Source organism: Hyperolius riggenbachi, chromosome 8 (assembly GCF_040937935.1).
Source record: "Hyperolius riggenbachi isolate aHypRig1 chromosome 8, aHypRig1.pri, whole genome shotgun sequence".
NCBI classification, from domain to species: domain Eukaryota; kingdom Metazoa; phylum Chordata; class Amphibia; order Anura; family Hyperoliidae; genus Hyperolius; species Hyperolius riggenbachi.
In genome coordinates this window covers 207,941,638-207,959,758 of record NC_090653.1, presented here as the reverse complement: position 1 = coordinate 207,959,758, position 18,121 = coordinate 207,941,638, and the positions used below count along the sequence as shown (strand labels likewise).

General features: G+C 47.0%; 1 protein-coding gene across 11 annotated transcripts in view; it reads right to left on the bottom strand.

The window, feature by feature from the left end:
* NR6A1 (nuclear receptor subfamily 6 group A member 1) overlaps positions 1 to 18,121 on the bottom strand; it is a 592,176-nt gene that overhangs the window by 29,377 nt on the left and 544,678 nt on the right. For all 11 annotated transcript variants that reach the window (XM_068248132.1, XM_068248128.1, XM_068248129.1 and 8 more), the window contains one exon: positions 1,426 to 1,680. In XM_068248132.1, the coding sequence (XP_068104233.1) occupies positions 1,426 to 1,680 (255 nt within the window). The remainder of the gene's footprint in view (positions 1 to 1,425; positions 1,681 to 18,121) is intronic.

The following is an 18,121-nucleotide window of genomic DNA, read 5'->3' as shown; positions in this document are numbered from 1 at the left end:
GCCACTCTGAAGAGACCTGAAACGTGCAGTTCATGCAAGACAGCCCAAGAATGAAGGAAGAATGGGCAACTTTACCATCTGAGATGCAAAAGAGCCTCATCCACAATCGATCAAATTTCCCTTTTTTTTTTTTAATTTTTTGAGATTGGACATGTTGGAAATTTCATAACAACTTTATTAAGAATTGCATGGTGTGTGATGGATTGTCACTTACTTGATGTACAGTTCTAATCATTTTTTTCTGAGGCAAAATGTCGGCGGAGCCGCACGCCTCCTGCATGGGACGCCACGCCGTCCCGACCTCCTCTCCACCGCCCGCTACAGGTCTGTGAAAGGGCCCACCGCCGTGCACGCTGTCCGGTCAGGCCGGCCGCGTTAGCCTCTGCTTGGACCTGTAGTCCCCCTGGCTTCCACGCTGGACAGCCAACAGCACATGGACATTGAATGCCACAGACTCTAGTGCATTTATCAATGCAATCTTGTGGTGAGATTGGACTATCATGGGACATGCATCCTGTTTTCATGGAAATGGTGAGATAAAGCTGATCTACACAGTGTGCTGCTACTGTGAGGCTAAAGCCCTGTGATGCGTATGCATGCTGCTACTGACTGTTGCTTTATGTGCTTGTCCTCGGCTTGGCTATGTGCACATACATTCCATTAATGCAAGCCCTTCCACTGCTCCATGCTAAATGATTTTTAATAGACTGCTAGTTCTATATGATTACAACCACGTGATATTGCCAGTGTGACCCTTGCTGTTACCATCATTCACTTTTGGTCCATTGTTAGGTTTAGATGCCGGCGGGTGTTTGTGGACTGTGTGTGTTGGAGCGGATGAGTTTGGACAGGGTGGCCATCCCATGTGATTTTTAATGATAATATCTATACGATTTTCCTAATAAATTTTGATATGACTTTGGCATTTAATAGTCGTTTTTTTTGTGTATTTCTTTTAACAATAGTTATGGGCATTGTAAATCCTGTTTTTTGATATCCCACTTCCCGCTTTATTGATTATTACAATTTTTTCTTAGCTTTCAATTATTTTATTAATGATTTGGGAAAAATTTAGCATTGGTGTGTGGTACATTGGTCAGATTTTTGAATTGTTACAATCAGTCAGAAAAACTAATGGCTATTCTTGAATTGAACAGATATTTAAAAAAATTGTATGGTGTGTGGCCACCTCACTTCACCTCAGAGGCCATATTCAAACTACTGAGGGAAGAATTTTCAGTTTAGATCATTTACAACATTGGTTACTAAACAAAACAGTAATGTCATTTACAAAATAATCCTTTCACTTCTCAACTTCACAATATTACCCTTGTCAAACAGTTGCTATTACACCCTATAAGCAATCGAATATGCGGATTCACATAGACATTTTCATAATAACAGTACTGTTCTATGCTCACTGACCTATGCAGCTCATCCTCAGAAGGTGCGTATTTAGAGGTGACGTTGGCCAAGTCCCCAAAGATCTGCTTGCTGTAAGTGGTCATCGAAGACAGTAGTATTAACTCTTGCCATGTTGTACTCAGTAGGCACGTGTAATCTTTAATGGAGAGATCACAGAAAAACGGCAACTTCTTCACCCATGTGATCTGACGGAACAAGAGCTCATCCGCAAGCCGACACAACAGAGCGAATAACTCCGACTGTGTTACTTTGTACCTGCAACAACAGAACAAGAGTGCGTTAGGACACAGGGAATTCATAGCAATGCCATACAGTTCAACTTGTTATGCGAATATTTCATTGATTATGATTCAGATTTTTATAGAAAATTGTTATTTAGGGAACACATACAACAACATGTAACTTACATGTGCTATATTTACACCATCATCCTGTTATAACATGTAGACAAGTGGTAAGCAGTCACCTAAACATAATCAAGCCTCAAGCCTTTCTCTCTGGGATTTGCTGGTAAATCACTGCCATACAACAATAGAAAGATGCAGCATGATAATTTATTTAGTTGTTTTTTTCACTGGTAAAAGCACCACTTCCCAGTGCCAGATTTACGCAATTGCCTACTTTTGCATGTCCATATTTTTCCTAGAATAATCAAAATAAAGTGCAGTGAAAGTTAGATATTGATGTTCCTAGCCCCAAACTCCTGGTGCATAATCTGGTCATCTCTCATCTGGACTGCTGCCACACCCTCCCTTCTGGACTTCCTGAGACTAGACTCCAACCACTGCAATCCGTTATGAACGCAGTTGCCAGGTCCATCCACTTCTCCCATCGCTCCTGTTCAGCTACCCCTCTTCACAAGTTTATTCACCTCCAGGCATCAGGCTTGCCCACACCTTAACCTCCTTAGCATAACCCCGATTCAGGCTCGGGACGGAAATCCGCAGCTCAGAGCTCTAATCACGTGCCCGAGTGAGTTATATGCAGGAGCTTTTGCAGATCTTTTTGTGGTATATTTGTTTTCTTGTTTTTAGGGTTCAAAAGTTTGTGAAAAAAAATTGAACGGCTTTTAGACCATAAATCTGGAAATAATCATAATGCCAGGGGGGTTAAGGGTAATATCCAAGGAGTATAAAAAAAAAAAACCCCGGGACTTCCTCTAGCCTCTGTCAGCCACCCTATGTCCTCGCCGCAGCTCTGCTTCCCGCCGGTGGCCCGGGATCCCCTCCGATGCAATATGCCAACCTCGTCAGTGCCAATTGCAAACGAAAGCCGATTGCGGTGACGCTGACGTCATCTCAGGCGGACTGTTCAGGCGCAGTAGTTCTGGGCCACCAGTGGGAAGAGGAGCTGTGGCGAGGGCACAGGACGGCTGACAGGGGCTGGAGGAAGCCCCGGGTAAGTATATTTTTTTTACATTCCTAAATTAGTGGAATAAAGTGCTTTAAAATGTGTGTACGTGTAATCAGGTAGTGTAAGGGTTAGGACCGGTTCATACCGACAGACAAAACGCCACATTTACCACACCACAAACAACTGCAAAGAGCTTAAGTGATAACATCAGGTGAGTGAATTATTGTTTTTATTAGTTGACACCTCCAGGATGTAAATGTTAGTCCTCTCTGTGGAAATGTTTGTGTAGTGGCGGCGGTCGCTGTGCTTGTGAGCACGTTCGTGGGAGAGCAGGTGATCGCGGTTTTCCAGCCCCTATGATTGGGTTGAGATAGTTCAATTACATTGTGGAGTGCCCATATCGGATGAGGATGTTGTGGCAAGGTTCCTAGCAAAAGCAGCAGTAGATGTTGTGTGTTGCTGTGTAGGCCAGTCAACTACTTCTGTGGCATTTTGTGAGTTCAAGGTATGTGGCCTCTGAACACTGAGCAATATATATATATATATATATATATATATATATATATATATATATATATGCGGTATGGCATGCTGCTATGATTTCCTGTGGCCCACAGGCAGGGGGGTCGCTAGCCCTATTTTGGGGGGGCACGTGCCCCCAATCTGTCCTAGGGTGCCACGGATCTCCCGGCCGCCGCTGCCCTGCTCTGTCAGCGGCTCCCTCCAGCCGCCGCCGCCGCGTCACTCAAACCTCAGGATCAGGCGGCGAGCCGGCGACCAATCGTACGGGCGCTAGGACCCAGCGCCCGCACTGATATGCGGAAGTTACATCACTTCCGCATATCAAGCGGGTGCGTCCGGCGCCCGCTAGTACTGGTCGGGTCGCTGCTGATCCTGAGGTCTGAATACACTGCCAGGTGAGGGGGGAGCGGCGGCGGCTAGAGGGGGGGGCCTCCCTGTCACTCACTCACTACCTAAAGGGCCTCCCTGTCACTCACTCACTGCCTAAAGGGGCTCCCTGTCACTCACTCACTGCCTAATGGGGCCTCCCTGTCACTCACTCACTACCTAAAGGGCCTCCCTGTCACTCACTCACTACCTAAAGGGTCTCCCTGTCACTCACTCACTACCTAAAGGGCCTCCCTGTCACTCAGTCACTACCTAAAGGGGCTCCCTGTCACTCACTCACTACCTAAAGGGGCTCCCTGGCACTCACTTCCTAAAGGGGCTCCCTGTCACTCACTCACTGCCTAAAGGGGCTCCCTGTCACTCACTCACTGCCTAATGGGGCCTCCCTGTCACTCACTCACTACCTAAAGGGGCTCCCTGTCACTCACTCACTACCTAAAGGGCCTCCCTGCCACTCACTCACTACCTAAAGGGCCTCCCTGCCACTCACTCACTACCTAAAGGGGCTCCCTGTCACTCACTCCCTAAAGGGACTCCCTGTCACTCACTCACTGCCTAATGGGGCCTCCCTGTCACTCACTCACTACCTAAAGGGGCTCCCTGTCACTCACTCACCACCTAAAGGGCCTCCCTGTCACTCACTCACTACCTAAAGGGCCTCCCTGTCACTCACTCACTACCTAAAGGGGCTCCCTGTCACTCACTACCTAAAGGGCCTCCCTGTCACTCACTCACTACCTAAAGGGGCTCCCTGGCACTCACTCACTGTCTAAAGGGGCTCATTGTCACTCACTTACTACCTAAAGGGGCTCCCTGGCACTCACTCACTGCCTAATGGGGCCTCCCTGTCACTCACTCACTACCTAAAGGGGCCTCCTTGTCACTCACTGCCTAAAGGGGCTCCCTGTCACTTAATCACTACCTAAAGGGGCTCCCTGGCACTCACTCACTGCCTAATGAAGCCTCCCTGTCACTCACTCACTACCTAAAGGGGCTCCCTGTCACTCACTCACTACCTAAAGGGGCCTCCCTGTCACTCACTCACTGCCTAAAGGGGCTCCCTGGCACTCACTACCCAAAGGGGCTCCCTGGCACTTACTCACTACCTAAAGGGGCTCCCTGTCACTCACTATCGGGGTCCCTGTCACTCACTACCTAACTGGAGGCGCCTGTCACTCACTAGCTAACCTGGGGGTCCCTGTCACTCACTACCTAACTTGGGGGGGCTACCATATTAAGGGGGCATTCTGCCTATTTATGTGAAATGCTGTCTATTTATGTGCCTCATGACTGCTGAATTTGTCTTGTTGGGAGCCTTATGATTTGTTGGGGGCCTCAAGATTGCTGAATTTGTCTTGTTGGGGGCCTCATGATTTGTTGGGGGCCTCATGATTGCTGAATTTGTCTTGTTGGGGGTCTCATGATTTGTTGGAGGCCTCATGATTGCTGAATTGGTCTTGTTGGGGGCCTCATGATTTGTTGGGGGCCTCATGATTGCTGAATTTGTCTTGTTGGGGGTCACATGATTGCTAACTGCGAGACTATGGGAAAAGCTGAATCCTTATCATATGAGACAATAGCATTAAACCTACTTTTTTAGCTTTTTAAAACAGAAAATAAAACTGGAAGGTTCTAAAAAATTGAATACATTTTTCTGGAGTAGGATGGATAAAATTGTTTATCTTCACAGTTTATTTTCAACTTGGATTTTCCATAATGTTCATGTATGAGTTAAAACGTTTGTACAGTATTTAGTTTAAATTGCTGTTGCCACTTTGCGATAGATAAGTGACTTTTGGGTTGCAGTTTGGGCACTCGGCCTCCAAAAGGTTCGCCACCACTGTCATAATCTAATGTCCCACCATTGCTAGGTTCATGTAAATTTGTCTCCACCCGTTACAGCAGTTGGCTGATGGTGTAATGGTTAAGGGCTCTGCCTCTGACACAGGAGACCAGGGTTCGAATCTCGGCTCTGCCTGTTCAGTAAGCCAGCACTAATTCAGTAGGAGACCTTTGGCAAGTCTCCCTTACACTGCTACTGCCAATAGAGCGCGCCCTAGTGGCTGCTGCTCTGCTCTGGCGCTTTGAGTCCGCAAGGAGAAAAGCACAATATAAATGTTATTTGTCTTGTCTTGTTACCACACCTATATTCTGGTCCATGGCCCACCCATTTTTCGGTACAGCGTGTGTGTGCTGATTTACCTCCAGTGTGTACAGTGTAAGATGTTACTCTGTGCCTTTACTGATTGTAAACCAGCTATATTGTATGCTGATCCCTGCTACTTTCAGTATGAACAGTATTAGCTGTAAAGCCTGGTACACACATACAATTTTGATTAGCCAATTTTAGCTCTGTTCATAAAATTCATTGTCTGTTGGACCACTTACTGCACGGGGGTGGTAAAATTGGGGGTCAGTGATTGACCAATCAAAATTGTATGTGCGTATACATCTTTGATCTATGCCTATACTGATTGTAAATTATATAAAAGGACAGGGGGCTCTATCCAATATTTCGATGGGCAGGCCCGTTATCTGTAGCTTACACCGCTGCTAAGTTCATGCACATTTGGCCCCACCCGTGGCCACGCCCACTCACCTCATGGCCACGCCCATTTTTGCTGTGGCGCGCTGCGCGCGCCGCATATAGCTCCCCACCTGGTGCCCACAGGTGCCCCTGATCTCCAAGGACCCTAGAAACGCCCCTGCCCACAGGAAATCATAGCAGCATGCCATACCGTATATATATATATATATATATATATATATATATATATATATATATATATATATATATATATATATATATATATATATATATATATATATTAAAAAAATCTGCCAGAGAGGAACTGATTGTTACTTCACGCAGGTCAGGTGAAAGGTTTATGCTATGTGCAACAATCACCTCAAAATATAGGCCCTGTCAGTGAGGCCTTATGATGGACAGTAGTCGATATTAGGTGCTAGTAGTGGTGGTGAAGGATTTTTGGATTATCTACAGGAGCAAACCCAGTAATTTCAAGGAGAGGATTCCTGAAAGGTCTCCCTCAGCCACGCACAATACAGTATACAGTATAATAATATGGTAGGACATCATGCTGGGTACACATAATACAATTTCCCGTCCGACTGACAGGATCTGACAATTATTTCCTAAATGTCCGATCTGTTCCTGATTGACAATGGGATCGATCAGGAGCAGTTTGGATACATAAAATGAAAACAGCTGACATTGCTAATGTAGGGGGAAGGGAAGCATTCACACAGCAAGGCACAGGGCTGTGCTCATACATGGTTCTGTGCTCTGGTAAGTTCCCCAGAGCTGCTCCATGCTTTTTTACTCACGCTGCTGCTCTATGCTCTGTACACACGCTGCTGCTCCATGCTCTGTACACAATGCTGCTGCTCCATCCAAAGTCAACTTTAACAGGGAAAGAAAGAGGGCAATGCTGTGAGCTGCAGGATACCTGCAAATATTCTGTTGTCTCAACTTGTATCTGTCCCCAGACCCTGCACCGGCCCTGGTCTGAGGGGGGATTCTGGGCAGCTGTAATCCCCCCCGTTTGCCTATGATCTAGTCAGTGCACTACTATGACCAGCAGACCTGTCTCCAACAGCTTACTTGTGCACTGGACACACAGCACACCAAAACAATAGCAAGAAAATCAATGTACCAGCCCTAACAAGGGCTATTAGCTGCTCAGGACACTGTGGTGGCAGCAATAATCTGCACTGAGAACACAGAACACAGGCCTAACTAATGCAATCCCTGTCAGCAGCACACTCTCCCTGATCTGCCTAGCACAGAAGCCAAACAGACTGCAAAATGTAAAACAAAAAGGTAAATAATCGAGAGCCCCAATGGTGTATTACTGGTGATGACAATTGCATAGCTCCCAACTGTCCCTTTTTCGGAGGGACAGTCCCTCTTTGGGAGCCCTGTCCCTCTTTCCTCCTTATTTGTCCCTCTTTCAGGACTTTGTCCCTCTTTCTATGTAAATATATATATTTCTCTACTAACAAGTGTGTTTGATTGACTCTAAACTTTATTTTCATCCTTTAATTTGATATATTACTAATTTTAAAATGAAGGAAAATGAACCAGGGTATAAAGGACCAGCGTGGTTTGAATTATAAAACAACATATTTTTCTCAAGACATTTTTATCGTATGCGTGACTAGGGGTGTGACGGGGGCGTGATCATGGGCGTGGCATGGGTGTGGCTTAAGTGTCCCTCTTTCTCATCTCCAAAAGTTGGGAGGTATGCAATTGGAGGTACAGGTAGTCCCCGGTTAAAGAACGAGATAGGGACTGTAGGTTCGTTCTTAACCTGAATCCGTTCTTAAGTCAGAACGGATATACTTTTCTATAAAATATTAGGTCAGGCCAACCTGGGACAAGCTGGAACATGTAGTCCCTATGCATTGGCACAGAGAGTATCCTAAAATAGCTCAGTGTCAGACAGCAAATACAGTGGTATTGACAGGAAGTAGCTGAATACTGTAAACAGTAAGCAGGTTGCAAAAAGGTACAGTACTTTTCTCCACAGTGTTACCTGATCTCTGGGTCTGCCCACTTGCCTGCTCCTAATGCTTTATTGCAGCTCATCTGTCCGGTCTAGCCTTTTGCTCTGTAAATCCACTCACCATTTCTGCATTCTGCTTTAACACAGCCGGTGTATCTGCACATCTGTGCAGTGCTATCGGATCCCTGGATTTCCTGGTCTGCCCACTTGTTTGTTCTGCCTACCCTTTTTCTCTGCACTCCGTGTCCCAATCAGCATTACTGCATTAGGAACGCAGCTGTGCTGTAACACGGCCTCCTCTCAGCACCCATCTGTGTCAGCTGTATCTCCGGTGCATGCTCAGGGGGAGCCGCGGCCACAAGTATCAATACCACTGCAGCTCTTATGGACCTCCAGCTTCCAGAAACAATTGCTTAGCAGCAGCTCAGCCAATCAGCGCGGCATCCAGGACCAGCGGGTGTAAACACATCAGAGTCTTCTCTGACCTCCTCCTCCCCTTTTCTCCACAAACACTGCTTTTTATCCCACTCCTTCCTCCTTATTCTAAGCTTCGCCACCCGATAATGACATCATCGCGGCGGAACGACGCGGTCGCTGGGCCGTTTGTATCAGCGTGTCCTTCGTAAGTCGGGGACTACCTGTATACAAAAATTACAGTGTTATATTCACAAATATGGGTTGCCAAGGAAAGGCAACCACTATATACGCATGGGGGGAAATTAGACCTGTCCCCACTCAGGCTAAGAAGCTGCTCTTCATAGATAGGAAAAAAGGATGATCACACCCCTCCACCGGACAATAAATACTTATTCAGGAAACAGAGGCGCCAGGTAGGATAAAATATATTAAAAGTAGTATATAATGGGGGATAGGGGTGAACTTACCGCCTCAGGAAAGACACAACAATAGTGCATCACAAAAATAAAATGTATTCTTACCCCAACAAACTAGCAACGCATTTCGTGGGTCCACGCCGGCCTCCTCAGGCAAAGTACAAAAGGTAGCAGCTATACTGTTGTCAACGCACGTAACGCAGAGGCGCTTTATGTGCGTTGACAACAATATAGTTGCTCCCTTTTGTACTTTGCCTGAGGAGGCGGGCGTGGACTAGTGTTGGGCGAACATCTAGATGTTCGGGTTCGGGCCGAACAGGCCGAACATGGCCGCGATGTTCGGGTGTTCGACCCGAACTCCGAACATAATGGAAGTCAATGGGGACCCGAACTTTTGTGGTTTGTAAAGCCTCCTTACATGCTACATACCCCAAATTTACAGGGTATGTGCACCTTGGGAGTGGGTACAAGAGGAAAAAAAATTTAGCAAAAAGAGCTTATAGTTTTTGAGAAAATCGATTTTAAAGTTTCAAAGGGAAAACTGTCTTTTAAATGCGGGAAATGTCTGTTTTCTTTGCACAGGTAACATGCTTTTTGTCGGCATGCAGTCATAAATGTAATACATATAAGAGGTTCCAGGAAAAGGGACCGGTAATGCTAACCCAGCAGCAGCACACGTGATGGAACAGGAGGAGGGTGGCGCAGGAGGAGAAGGCCACGCTTTGAGACACAACAACCCAGGCCTTGCATGAGGACAAGAAGCGTGCGGATAGCATGCTTTGTACCACCATGCAGTCATAAATGTAATAAAGATAAGTGGTTCAATAAACAGGGACCACGCGGCAACGCTAACCCAGCAGCAGCACACGTGATGGAACAGGAGGAGGCGCAGGAGGAGAAGGCCACGCTTTGTGAGACACAACAACCCAGGCCTTGCATGAGGACAAAAAGCGTGCGGATAGCATGCTTTGTACCGCCATGTAGTCATAAATGTAATAAAGATAAGAGGTTCAATAAACAGGGACCACGCGGCAACGCTAACCCAGCAGCAGCAGCAGCAGCAGCACACGTGATGGAACAGGAGGAGGCGCAGGAGGAGAAGGCCACGCTTTGTGAGACACAACAACCCAGGCCTTGCATGAGGACAAAAAGCGTGCGGATAGCATGCTTTGTACCGCCATGTAGTCATAAATGTAATAAAGATAAGAGGTTCCATAAACAGGGACCGGCAACGGTAACCCAGCAGCAGCAGCAGCAGCAGCAGCACACGTGATGGAACAGGAGGAGGCGCAGGAGGAGAAGGCCACGCTTTGTGAGACACAACAACCCAGGCCTTGCATGAGGACAAAAAGCGTGCGGATAGCATGCTTTGTACCGCCATGTAGTCATAAATGTAATAAAGATAAGAGGTTCCATAAACAGGGACCGGCAACGGTAACCCAGCAGCAGCAGCAGCAGCAGCAGCACACGTGATGGAACAGGAGGAGGCGCAGGAGGAGAAGGCCACGCTTTGTGAGACACAACAACCCAGGCCTTGCATGAGGACAAAAAGCGTGCGGATAGCATGCTTTGTACCGCCATGTAGTCATAAATGTAATAAAGATAAGAGGTTCCATAAACAGGGACCGGCAACGGTAACCCAGCAGCAGCAGCAGCAGCAGCAGCACACGTGATGGAACAGGAGGAGGCGCAGGAGGAGAAGGCCACGCTTTGTGAGACACAACAACCCAGGCCTTGCATGAGGACAAAAAGCGTGCGGATAGCATGCTTTGTACCGCCATGTAGTCATAAATGTAATAAAGATAAGAGGTTCCATAAACAGGGACCGGCAACGGTAACCCAGCAGCAGCAGCAGCAGCACACGTGATGGAACAGGAGGAGGCGCAGGAGGAGAAGGCCACGCTTTGTGAGACACAACAACCCAGGCCTTGCATGAGGACAAAAAGCGTGCGGATATAGCAGCAATGCTTTTTGCCGCCATGCAGTCATAAATGTAATACAGATGAGAGGTTCAATAAACAGGGACCGGAAACGCTAAACCATCCCAGATGTTCATCGGTCATGTTACTTGGTTGGGGTCCAGGAGTGTTGCGTAGTCGTTTCCAATCCAGGATTGATTCATTTTAATTTGAGTCAGACGGTCTGCATTTTCTGTGGAGAGGCGGATACGCCGATCTGTGATGATGCCTCCGGCAGCACTGAAACAGCGTTCCGACATAACGCTGGCTGCCGGGCAAGCCAGCACCTCTATTGCGTACATTGCCAGTTCGTGCCAGGTGTCTAGCTTCATGCCCGGTTTCAGGTCCAGCGGTGCCAGCCACAAATCCGTCTGTTCCTTTATTCCCCTCCAAATTTCCTCCCCTGTGTGCTGCTTATCCCCAAGGCAGATCAGCTTCAGCAACGCTTGCTGACGCATGCCAACAGCTGTGCTGCACTGCTTCCACGATCCTACTGCTGCTGGTGCTGGGTTAGCATTTCCGGATGAGGTACAGCTTTGAGATGCGTTGGAGGAGAAGGAGTCAGAGAGGTAGGTGCTGCTGTTGTTATCCAGCTGTTTGCGGCGTGGGCAACACCCGCGCCGTAGCAGGTGAGGAATCGCTGCCAGGCTCCACAAGGTTCACCCAGTGCGCGGTAAGGGAGATGTATCGACCCTGGCCGAACGCACTCGTCCAGGTGTCAGTGGTGAGGTGAACCTTGCAGGCAACGGCATTCTTCAAGCTTCGGGTTATTTAGCTGACCACGTGCTCATGCAACTCAGGCACTGCAGAGCGCGCAAAGTGGTAGCGGCTGGGAACCACGTAACGTGGGATGGCCACTGACATCATGCCCTTGAAGCTGTTTGTCTCCACCACTCGATATGGCAGCATTTCGCAGGCCAGAAGCTTGGCTATGCTGGCTGGCTGTTACTGCCACGGCCCGGGGGTCATTTGCTGGCAATTTCCTCTTGTGCTCAAACATCTCAGAGACAGACAACTCAACCGTAGCGCTGCACACCGAAGGGCTGTTGGTTGTTGTGTTTGATGAACACTGGGAGACCTCAAGAGCACTAGTCCGGAAAGTGACAGTGTCAGCATCGTCTGATGTTTGTGAATGTTGTGAACCACGCAATGGCTGGGCTACTGCTGCTGCTGAGGCGGGTCTGGTGGTGAGTCTGGTGAACCCAAGGGAGGCAGTGTTGCTGGTGGTACCCTGTCCTGCCGCGTTTGCCCACAGAGTGGGATGTTTGGATAGAATGTGGCGGCTCATGCTGGTGGTGGAGAGGTTGTTAATACTTTTCCCCCTGCTCAGGCGGGTCTTGCACACCTTGCAAATCGCCATGGTAACATCCTCAGTGCAGTCTTCAAAGAAAGCCCAGACTTTAACTGGCTGAGGACTCGGACCTCGTGCGTGATGTGCTGGTGCTGCTTAACCCACTGCTGGACGCTTGAGAGGTCATCCAAGTAATTATCTGGTCCTGTTCTTTTGGATCTGTGAGGGTTGTTGTCCTGGACAACATGGGCAGTATTGAGTGGGTTTTCTTGGGTGCTCCCCTGTGGCCTGTACGTGAACCGTCAGGGGAAACACCTCTTCCCTTGCCCCTCCCTCTTTCACCGGATTTCTTCCTCATTTCACTTATCCTTAAAGTACACGCTGACTGGCAGCAGTACAGTGGCAGTACAGAAATGCTATACAGTGGTGGGTGAGCGGTGTACCACTATTGTCAGCAGTGACACAGAGCACAATGCTATACAGTGGCGGGTGAGCGGTGTACTACTGTTCCCAGCAGACACAGAGTGGAAGTAAACACAATGCTATATAGTGTGGCTGAGCCGTGTACACAGAGTGGCATTAAACACAATGCCATATAGTCTGCTATATAGTCACCCCGAACAGGGTGATGTTCTGCAGAACCCAAACAGTGGCAAACACTGTTCGCCCAACACTACTGGGAGGGAACGCAGATTTTAGTACCTAAACACACGATACAACATGTTTTCCGGGGTCGGACTCTGAGGCACATACAGATGGTCCCGATCATCATCCTCATCATACAACTCTTCTCCTGAGTCTGACCCACCCACCACCTCTGCCACCCCAACATCCCCAGACACAGACCCCTCATCGTCCTCAACATTAACTTGGGATGCTGGCCTGAGCCAGACCTCCTCCTCCACATCAGGCCCCATCATCTCCTCAATGGCAGCCCTCATTAATCGCTCTGGCGACGGACTGATGGACACAACGTTCTCCTCCGGGGAGGGCTGCTGCTGACCACTGGCTGCTGGGGTGGATGTTATAGCTTGCGTGGGGCGTTGGCTGTTGCTGTTGTTGGGAGTGCTGCTCACAGCGGAGGTCTCTGGGGAACTCATGTTGAGCTCATATAGTGGTTGACGGTGAGTGGAGTATTACTGATCCCAGCAATATACACACTGACTGGCAGAGTACGCAATGCTATATAGTGTGGCTGAGCGGTGTACACAGAGTGGCAGTAAACACAATGCTATATAGTCTGGCTGAGCGAGCGGTGTACTACTGTTCCCAGCAGAATCAGAGTGGCAGTAAACAATGGTATATAGTCTGGCTGAGCGGTGTACACAGAGTGTCAGTAAACAATGGTATATAGTCTGGCTGAGCGAGCGGTGTACTACTGTTCCCAGCAGAATCAGAGTGGCAGTAAACAATGGTATATAGTCTGGCTGAGCGAGCGGTGTACTACTGTTCCCAGCAGAATCAGAGTGGCAGTAAACAATGGTATATAGTCTGGCTGAGCGGTGTACACAGAGTGTCAGTAAACAATGGTATATAGTCTGGCTGAGCGAGCGGTGTACTACTGTTCCCAGCAGAATCAGAGTGGCAGTAAACAATGGTATATAGTCTGGCTGAGCGGTGTACACAGAGTGTCAGTAAACAATGGTATATAGTCTGGCTGAGCGGTGTACACACAATGCTATATAGTCTGCTATATAGTGTCAGTAAACAATGGTATATAGTCTGGCTGAGCGAGCGGTGTACTACTGTTCCCAGCAGAATCAGAGTGGCAGTAAACAATGGTATATAGTCTGGCTGAGCGGTGTACACAGAGTTTCAGTAAACAATGGTATATAGTCTGGCTGAGCGGTGTACACAGAGTGTCAGTAAACAATGGTAAATAGTCTGGCTGAGCGGTGTACACAGAGTGGCAGTAAACACAATGCTATATAGTCTGGCTGAGCGAGCGGTGTACTACTGTTCCCAGCAGAATCAGAGTGGCAGTAAACAATGGTATATAGTCTGGCTGAGCGGTGTACACAGAGTGTCAGTAAACAATGGTATATAGTCTGGCTGAGCGGTGTACACAGAGTGTCAGTAAACAATGGTATATAGTCTGGCTGAGCGGTGTACACAGAGTGGCAGTAAACACAATGCTATATACTCTGGCTGAGCGAGCGGTGTACTACTGTTCCCAGCAGACACAGAACAGTAAACAGAATGCTATATAGTGTGGCTGAGCGAGCGGTGTACCACTATTCCCAGCAGACACAGAACAGTAAACAGAATGCTATATAGTGTGGCTGAGCGAGCGGTGTACCACTATTCCAAACAGACACAGAACAGTGAACAGAATGCTATATAGTGTGGCTGAGCGAGCGGTGTACCACTATTCCCAGCAGACACAGAGTGGCAGTAAACAGAATGCTATATAGTGTGGCTGAGCGAGGTACACAGAGTGGCAGTAAACAGAATGCTATATAGTGTGGCTGAGCAAGCGGTGTACTACTATTCCCAGCAGACACAGAGTGGCAGTAAACAGAATGCTATATAGTGTGGCTGAGCGAGGTACACAGAGTGGCAGTAAACAGAATGCTATATAGTGTGGCTGAGCAAGCGGTGTACTACTGTTCCCAGCAGTGACACAATGACAGGGGGGACCCTGGCTAGCGTGGCTGGAGCGCGAACTACCCTGCCTGCCTACCCAAAGCTAAACCCACAGACAAATGGCGGAGATATGACGTGGTTCGGGTATTTATTTACCCGAACCACGTGACCGTTCGGCCAATCAGAGCGCGTTCGGGTCCGAACCACGTGACCCGTTCGGCCAATCACAGCGCTAGCCGAACGTTCGGGGAACGTTCGGCCATGCGCTCTTAGTTCGGCCATGTGGCCGAACGGTTTGGCCGAGCACCGTCAGGTGTTCGGCCGAACTCGAACATCACCCGAACAGGGTGATGTTCTGCAGAACCCGAACAGTGGCGAACACTGTTCGCCCAACACTAGCGTGGACCTGCAAAACACGTTGCAAGTTTGTTGGAGTAAGAATAAAAAGTTGAGCGACCTCTACTGTTTGAACTTCCCCTACTCACACGACAGGACAGGAAGTGAAGAGGAGATGGAGAAGAAGGCCAGCTGGAGAAAAAGACTGCACAGACCAGGGGACTTGCGCCTGGCGGACAGATAATATATAAAATTTGTGTACAGTATATGGGTAGCCAATAGATCCCAACAGATAGATCCCAATAGAGGGATCTATCTGTTGGTCGACCTGGTGGCAGTCAACCAGCGTATGGCAGTCTAAAGGTGCCCATATATCTAGCGATGTATGGGCAGATTTAACCAAGAGACACATTTCTCTCTTATAGAATCTGATAAGAGAGAGATCTGTCAGCTACCCATACATCACAGGACGATTCCCGATCAATTTCATGCTGAAATCAATCTGGAATCGGCCTTGTGTGCAGCATCTGCCACCCTGACACTGTGCCTTGCCTCCCTAATATATGCCCCCCCCCCCCCCCCCCCCGTGCCCCGTGTAAATGTATACATTACCTCTCCACGGCCTCCGCTTGTCCACTGCTGGCTTCCGGGATTCCGTCTATGCATACACGCATGTCCCACATGGTTTTCTAGTAAGTGCGCGCGTGTGAGGCAGTCATTTGCTAAAACCAATTCCTCTCTCCAAGCTGGAGCTATTTTGGAGAACATTTTGTGCATCTCTATTTTATGGATTGTCCAAGAGAAGAGCTGTCCACACACTACTATAGAACCACATACGGACAGTTTCCCTTGGTAGAGGTGACATCAACACTAACAAATCTGCAGAGCTACCTTCCTTTACTGTATTTGACAGCAAAGGAGAAGGCTAGCCGAAAAATAGCATTCTTCAAAACTAGCAGTAAGCATTCCTGTACTTCACATTGTTTTTGTTTTTTGAGATGCATGACATGACCATGGACATAAAGCCTAAAGAAAGTGTTGAGGTAACAATCATGCTTCTGGGAGCACCTTGAGAACATCACAGTTATGCTGAAGCTCCAGGCTAAGGTTACAAACTTCACTGCTATGCACATCTCCCTGAAGATGCCTTTAGGGAAAGATGTCCTCGTCCTGCCCCCCAAGTATTGTGCCAGAACGTCAATCTAAACATTCTAAATATTGATGGTATTTCTTGCCAAGAATTAAACAATTAATTTGTAACCTCCATGGTTCATATACATCTGCTCGTTATTGCCATGGAAGATGAAGAGAAATTGGTGATGTGTTTTCATGATATACAGTAGGTAAACTATAATACAATAAAAACATCAAAAACTTACTGTTGATATGTTGATATAAAAATACATTGCCGATACGAATCTGCACTGTAATTTTATGCAAATTCATGGAGCTTGAAAATGACCAATCGAACTCCAGCAGCATTTGATTGGTCTGTCTGGACCATTTTTAAGCTGCATATATTTTCATGAAATTAGCATACAATTCTGCATCAACCCTGAAACTGCACTCAGAGAAGGAAAATCGTGAGGATAATACTCCAAGTAATAAACTATCATTTACGGTGTTTTTGGCATTCACCTCCTGAATGAATATTAATCCATGAGGCTCTCATATAATGTAGAATTCATTTTGAATATAAGGGCATCTACACAGTTCTTCTTAAAGTGACACTGAAGCAAAAAAAAAAAAGTATGGTATAATGAATTGTATGTGTAGGACAGAAAATAGAACATTAGTAGCAAAGAACAGAGTCCCATGTTTTTATTTTCAGGTATACAGCTTTTTTCATAGCATTGTATCATTCTTTCATATTTGCAATGTACAAACCACACTCTCTATATTGAACTATGAAACAGAGCAGGGCTTATGCAGTAAAAATCTGATCTGAAGCTCCCTGTCACTGTTTCTTTAAAGTATAAGTGCCTCAGAAAACAGCATGGAGAGCTCAGAGAAGCTCTTTTACATAGATAACAAGTGAAGTCTCTTAACCCTTCCTGTACAGGAAAAAATACGAGAATGGTTTCTGTGCTACTAACACACTCCATACCGCCACAAACGACAGGTCCGTCAGACCCTTCCGCTAGGCGGACGTTCAGCTGACAGTAGCACGTGCGCTGTCGGCAGACTTATAAGGCTGTTTCTGAACGATCCGCTGAGCTGTACTACACATACAAGTCCTTATCTCATAAGTTTATTTTCACTTAAAATTTCCTTTAACAGTTTCAAAATGTTCTTTAAAAAAAAAAAAAATACACAAATCGGTGGAAATTATTACAAAATTAGTAGATATTGATTTTTTTTATTTTTGTGCTTCATTCAGTACGATGCTCGATTTCCAGCCATATTAGCATTGTAAAGAGAATTTGTGGATCTTAGCAGAGAGTGGTGGTGGGTGTCATAATACCAGGTAAAAGTTGTGAAGAGGAGTTACCAGAGAATTTACATCAAGGTAGGGAGAAGAAAGCCCTACACCTTTTGTGTCCTAAATCTTTTGTGGTCTAATTCAACCCCTTCATTGGGAACAAATATGACACATCATGAGTGAATACATTAATATTTACTATTTCACTGCTAGTAAGTGTAGCTCATGACTAGAGAGACATATTCTTGAGCGCATTAGTTTAGGCCTCCTCAAGATAACTTGACAATGATGTTCTCATAACACAATTTTCAGAGGCTGCCCTAGGCTCATAGCTATTTCTATGCTTAAATCTCAGTAACAAGGCTTCAACTCATATTAAACATTTATAAGAAAACAGTATGTAAACATGTTAAGCACAGCATTTTTGGCTGGACTTTAGATCTCTGCTTTTCCACACAGCGAGCAGCTACAATTGTGGT